This window comes from Suricata suricatta, chromosome 5 (genome assembly GCF_006229205.1).
Source record: "Suricata suricatta isolate VVHF042 chromosome 5, meerkat_22Aug2017_6uvM2_HiC, whole genome shotgun sequence".
Lineage (NCBI taxonomy): Eukaryota > Metazoa > Chordata > Mammalia > Carnivora > Herpestidae > Suricata > Suricata suricatta.
In genome coordinates, this window is record NC_043704.1 from 67,661,569 (window position 1) to 67,668,635 (window position 7,067).

The window sequence follows — 7,067 nt, forward strand, 5'->3', positions numbered from 1 at the left end:
TAGGTCTAACAGGAGAAACCTAACAAAGGACCATAGGGAGAGGAAGGGGGAAAGAGGCCGGGGAGAGTGAGGGATAGAAACCATGAGAGACTATTGAATACTGAAAATGAACCATGGACTGAAGGGGGAGGGGGAGGGAGAGAAGGGGTGATAGTCATGGTGGGGGGCACTTGTGGGCAGAAGCACTGGGTGTTACATGGAAACCAATTTGAAAATAAGCTATTAAAAAAAAGTGAATATGAAAAATGTATCTACATAAACTTTACAATGAAATCTAATTACACGAAATCACCCATCACCAAGAAGAGAATAACATGAACACTGTTAATGGCAGAATATCATTACTACATCTTCAAATGGCTTTAGGCCAAATATGATGCATAAGCTGGTGGATACATTCAGAACTATACTTGAGCTCATGTACATATACTTATGTATTCATATATGGGAATATAAATATCTAACAATGCTATAATGAGTTCTGAAATTTACTACCAAAGTAGAAGCTAATATAAGAGTTCATTCAAAGAAAATGTTCACCTCAAATAAGACAGAGATGAACAGAGGTAGTAAGAAGAAACCCAGAGAAACTCATCCTTTTATTAGTAAGTGGTAACTCATAACTAAGTTCACTGCATTTAATATAAATTTTATTATATTATAACTCTCTTTGCCCCAAAAATAACCGTAAAAATGACGCTGTTTGATTCAAACATCTACAGCCTAAGAAAAATAACACTGAATTTGTAATGTACTTAGACTTTAAATGGATTTTCCACAAAGTGTTAAACACACACACACAAAAAGAAACGGTGTATGTTGAGAACAGCTCGCTGTAACTCCAAGATATTTATGACAGATTTCCTTACTTCTCAGGTATGAAAGGATTCTGAGCCATTTATTTGCCTTTTATGGAGCTTTTGTAGTGTGGGGGTCAAAAGGTCCCTCTAAGCTCAAAAGTCTCTCCTTAGCAAAGAAAAACAAAACAAAACAAAAAACAAGTAATCTAGAGGTGCCTGGGTGGCTCAGTTGACTAAGCATCCGACTCTTGGTTTCACCTCCAGTCATGATCTCATGGTTTCAGGAGTTCTAGCTCCACATCAGCTCCACACTGACAGTGCGGAGCCTGCTTGAGATTCTCTGTCTCCCTCTCTCTGCCCCTTCCCCACTCACAGTCTCGGTCTCTCTCAGAATAAATAAATAAACCTAAAAAAAAGTCACCTAAGTGGCTTTCAATTTCTTTGCTAAAAGGGATAGGGATGGTGGCGCCTGGGTGGCTCAGTCGGTTGGGCATCTGACTTTGGCTCAAGTCATGATCTCACAGTCTGTGGGTTCAAGCCCTGCATCACACTCTGTGCTGACAGCTCAGAGCCTGGAGCCGGCTTTAGATTCTGTGTCTCCCTCTCTCTCTGCCCCTCCCCCACTCGCTCTCTGCCTCTCTCAAAATAAAGACATAAAAAAAAATTTTTTTAAAGGGATAGGGATGGACTATTCATTCTAAGCATTTCTAGAAGAAGGTTAAATGAGAGAGTCCCAAATTCTCCTCTAGATGTTCACATGTTCTCAAATTAAAAATGATTAAAATTTAAAAAAAAAAGAAAAAGATCAAAAATCAATGTCCTAATGCATATTACAGAATTAATTTAGAGGTGAAAAGACATATTCCTTGAGATTTTCCTTTAAAATACTACATAAGGGGCGCCTGGGTGGCTCAGTTGGTTGAGCGTCCAACTTTGGGTCAGGTCATGATCTCACAGTTCATGGGTTCGAGCCCCAAGTTGGGCTCTGTGCCTGGAGTCTGCTTCAGATTCTGTATCCTCCCTCTCTCTCTGACCCTCCCCTGCTCGCGCTGTCTCTGTCTCTCAAAAATAAGTTAAAAACGTTAAAAAAAATTTTTTAAATAAATGAATAAATAAATAAACTACATAATAAAGAAATGTAAGGATTAACATATATGAAGCAAGTATGGCAAACTATTGACAATTACGGAACCAAAGGGTGAGGTTTTTTTAATATAATTTATTGTCAAATTGGTTTCAACACCCAGTGCTCATCCCAACAAGTGCCCTCCTCCATGCCCATCACCCACTTTCCCCTCTGCCCTACCCCCATCAACCCTCAGTTTATTCTCAGCAAAGGATGAGTTTATAAGGTTCACTATCCTTTAATTTTCTGTTTACAAATTTTCAAATCAAAGATTGTAATGAAAAGCAGTGTTTTATTGGTCACATGAGAACTCATTAACACATACATAAAATCTTAAGGAAGCTACAACTTTAAAAAAAATAAAACACACTAAAAACAAATAGCCCAAAAATATTAAACAGTGGTTGTATTGCGATTATGTGAACCTGAGAGATTTCTTTATTCTTGGATTCGACTTTACATCTCCTCCTCTCCCTCACTCCCAAAACATGTTGATTTTATGATGCAGGGGATACACACGCGCACACGCACACATATACATACCCAACACTGTCAAAACTAAAATAAAAGTGGTTTCAGGCTTCATATGTAACATTAAGTTCCTTAAAATAAATTTAAAAGGGTAAAAGGATTTACCTGCTCTTCTCTTTTCTGCTTGCGTAACTGCAGCCCCTCTTCCTCCCTCCTCCTGCGCATCTCATCGGGATTCAGGGACTTATTTTTGTAACTCTTCAGCCGAAAGTTCTCTTTCCCTGGAGCAGTCATGATTTCTACAAAAATGAGAAAAGAAGGGAACAAATGAGCTTAGCTTATGGAAAGGACCTCTGCTATTCTAATAGCTCAGCTTTTTAAACATATACATGCCCACCCTCACTCCATAGGGACACCAGAAATGGTTTTTTTAACAGCTTTATTAAATTGTACAAGTCAATAGCTTTTGGTATTTTCACAGCCATGTGAAACCATCACCACAATTTTCTAACATTTTCATCACTTCAAAAAAGAAACTGCATTATCATTTGTCTATCACTCCTATTCAGGACATTTTATATGAATAGAATCATATGCGTGATCTTTTGTGCCTGGCTTCTTTCACTTAGCATATGTTCAAAGTTCATCTATGTTGTAACATGTATCAGTACTTTATTCCTTTTTATAGCTGAATAATATCCCATTAAATGGATATACCCCATTATATTTTAGAACTCCTCATCAGCTGACAGACATTTGGGTTCTTTCTTTTCGGCTATTAGAAATAATGCTTCCATAAACATTTGTGAACAAGTTTTTATGTAGACATATGTTTTCATTTCTCTTGGGTATATACCTAGGAATGGACCTACTGGGTCACACAGCAGTAACTCTGTTTAATCATTTGAGGAACTACCAAAATATTTTCCCAAAGTGCTGTGCTATTTTACATTTCCATAAGCAGGGTACAAGGGCTGACAATTTCTCCACATCCTCACTGACAATTACTATTACAATTTTTGGTATTTGCTGTCCTTTCACATTATTTATTTCTCAACTGTATATCCTCCAGAAAATGTCTATTCAGATTCTTCACCCATTGTTAAACTGTCTTTTTATCACTGAGTTGTAAGAACTCTTTATATATTCTAGAAAGAAATCCTTATATGTTTTTAAATATTTTCTTTCATTCTATAGGTTGTCCTTACCTTTCTTAACGTGTCCTCTGAACCACAAAAGTTTTTTAATTTTGCTTAAGTCCAAATCATCTACTTTTTTGGTTGTTGCTCATGCTTTTCGTGTCATACTTAGGGATTCTTAATCCTAAATTTCCTATTAAGAGTTTTTTAAATTTTAGCTCTTACATTTAGGTCATTCATTTTGGGTGAATTATTATATATAGTATGAGGTAAGGGTCCAAATGCATTCTTTCACAATTGGCTACCCATTTGTTCCAGGCAGGCACCATTTGTTGAAAAAAACTATTCTTTCTCCATTGAATGGTCTTGACACCCTTGTTGAAAATCAAATTGACCATGTCTGTATGGTTTTATTTCTCATTTCTATTCCATTGATCTGTATGTATATCCTTATGCTGATTCCACACAATTTGATTAGCATTTTTAACTTCTGAAATCAGGAGGAAGTATGAGTCCTTCTATTTTATTTTTCAAGACTGTTTTGGCTCTTCCAGACACCTTGCAATTCTATGTGAATTTTAGGAGCAATGTTGTCAATTTCTACAAAGAAGTGAGCTGGGACTTTGATATGGACCACACTGAATCTGCAGGTCAATGCAGGGAGTATTGCCATCTTGATGTTAAACCTTTCAAACCACAGACGGTTGTTTTTCTATTTACTTAGAGCTTCTTTAGTATCTTTCAACAATATCTTGTAGTTTTCAGTGTTTTACACTTTTGTTAAATTTATTCCTATTTTAATTTTTTGGATGCTATTATAAATGGAATTTTTAAATTTCACTTTTGGATTGTTCGTGGTAAGTCTACAGAAATATGACTGATTTTTTTTGGTATGCTGATTTTGTATTCTGCAACTTTGCTGAACTTTGTGCATTAATGCTAATATTTTGTTAATGAATTCCTTAAGGTTTTCTACATACAAGAGTATATCACCTGCCAGAGACAATTTTCTTTCCAATCTTGATGTCTTTGTGTATTTTTTATCGTAATTACTATAGTTAGAACCTCTAATACAATGGTAAATATAAATGGAGAATGCAGACACTCTTGTCTTATTCCCAATCATAGGGGGAAAGCATTCAGCTTTTCACAAGTATGATGTTATCTTTGAATTTTTCATTGGTGTCTTTATTCATGTTGAGGAAGTTCCCTTCTATTCCTTGTTTTTTAAATTTTTTTAATCAATTAATTGGTGTTGGATTTGGTCAAAAACTCCATGTCTTTTCCTGATGACTATGTGATTTTTGTTTTTTTTTTTAGTCTACTAATATATTACATTAATTGGTTCGTGAACTTTACACCAACATTGCCTTCTGGGATAAATGCCATAAATGGCATAAAGTTCTTATTATATGCTGGTGAATTAGGTTTGGTAGTATTTGGAGAATTTCTGTTTATCTTCATAAGAGATAGGGGTCTATAGTTTTCTTGTAATGTCTTTGGTATCAGGGTAATACCTGGGAAGTGTTACCCTTCTCAAGGTTTAGGAAGAATTAGCAGTAATTGTTCTTTGGATGTTCAATATAATTCAGCAATGAAGCCATTTGCACCTGTACTTTTCTTGGTGGGTAGCTTTATGATTAATCCAATCTCATCACTTGCTATAGGTCTACTATTCAGTGTGCCTATATAAATCAGTTTCAGCATCTGTCTTTCTAAAAAATTTGTCCATTTTTATCTAAGCTATGTAACTTACTGGTATATAGTTGTTCATAGTATTCCTTTATAATCTTTTTTTTTTTTTTAATGTTTATTTATTTTTGAGAGACAGACACAGAGCATGAGCAGGGGAGGGGCAGAGAAAGAGAGACACTGAATGAGTAGCAGGCTCCAGACTCTGGGGTGTCAGCACAGAACCTGACGCGGGGCTTGATCCCACGAACCATGAGATCATGTCCTGAGCCGAAGTCGGACGCTCAACCGACTAAACCACCCAGGTGCCCATTTTATAATCTTTTCCATTTTTGTAATCCCAATAACAATGCTCCCTCTTTTATTTCTGATTCTAGTAATTTAAGTCCTCTTTCTCTAGGTCAATCTGTCTAGTTTTGCCACTTTTGTTGATCTTTCAAAAACACCAGTTTTTGGTTACCTTAATCTTCTCTATTGTTTTTCTATTTTCTATTTCATTAATTTCTACTCTCATCTTTATTATTTCCCTCCTTCTGCTTGTTTTGGGTTACTCTTTTTTCCAGTGACTGAAGGTGGATTTGAGACCTTTCTTTTTTCTTAATATAAGCATTTATTACTAAAAGGTTCCCTGCAAGCACTGTTTTAGCTGTATATCCCGTAAGTTTTTTTAGGTGGTAGCTTCATTTTCATTTACCTCAAAGTATTTTCTGATTTCTCTTTTCATTTCTACATTGACCTACTGGTTATTTGAGTATGTTAACTTCCACATATTTGTGAGTTGCCCAAATTTCTGCTAGTGATTTCTAGTTTCTTTCCACTGTGGTCAGAGGACAATCTTTTTTATTATTTCAATCCTTTTAAAGGTATTAAGATTTGTTTTGTGACCTAGCATATGATCTATCCTTGAAAATGTCTCACATTCACTTCAGATGTCTATGTGTTCTGTCCGTTACCAAAGGCGAGATACTGTAGTCTCCCAACCATTCCTGCTCGATTGTCTACTGCTCTATTTCTGTCAGGTGCTTCTTGTATTTTGGTGCTGTAAATGTTAAGTACATACATATTTATAACTTTTATCTTTCTGGTGGATTGACTCATCCCTCTTCATCTCTAGTAACATGTTTTGCTTTAGTCTATTTTTTCAGATATTAGAATAGCCAATCCAGTTTTCTTGTGGTTACTGTTTGCATAATAGATCTTTTTCCATACTTTAAATACATTTATATCTTTAAACTTGAGGTGCACCTCTTGTAGAGAGCATATAATTGGATACTCTGATAAACTCTGCCTTTTTTATTTCACAGTTTAATCAATTCATCTTTAATGTTATTACTGATAGTTTATTTACAACTGCTTTTTCATTTTCTATGTGTCCCATGTCTTTTTTATTCCTTTATTACTATGACTGCTTTCTTTGCATTAAGTAAAAATTCCCTAGTGAAGCACTAAAATTTCAGTAGTGACTTTTCACTGTATTTTTTTATAATAGTTTATTGTCAAATTAGTTTCCATATAACACCCAGTGCTTCTCCCCACAAGTGCCCCCCACCATGACCATCACCCCCTCCCCCCCTACCCCCTCAGTCCATGGTTCGTCTCCAGTATTCAGTAGTCTCCCTTGATCTGTGTCCCTCACTCTTCCCCGCTCTCTTTCCCCCTTCCTCTCCCAATGGTCCCCTGCCAGGTCTCTCCTGTTAGACCTATGAATGCAAACACATGGTATCTATCCTTCTCTGCCTGACTTATTTGGCTTAGCATGACACCCTCAAGGTCCATCCACTTTCCTACAAATGGCCATATATCATTCTTTCTCATTGCCATATAGTACTCCATTGTGTA

The 7,067-nt window shown here is 36.1% G+C and overlaps 1 protein-coding gene across 4 annotated transcripts in view; it reads right to left on the reverse strand.

Moving 5' to 3' along the window:
- KPNA1 (karyopherin subunit alpha 1) overlaps nt 1-7,067 on the reverse strand; it is a 70,415-nt gene that overhangs the window by 44,748 nt on the left and 18,600 nt on the right. For all 4 annotated transcript variants that reach the window (XM_029939420.1, XM_029939418.1, XM_029939419.1 and 1 more), the window contains exon 2: nt 2,563-2,696. In XM_029939420.1, the coding sequence (XP_029795280.1) occupies nt 2,563-2,691 (129 nt within the window). In that variant the 5' untranslated portion in view covers nt 2,692-2,696. The remainder of the gene's footprint in view (nt 1-2,562; nt 2,697-7,067) is intronic.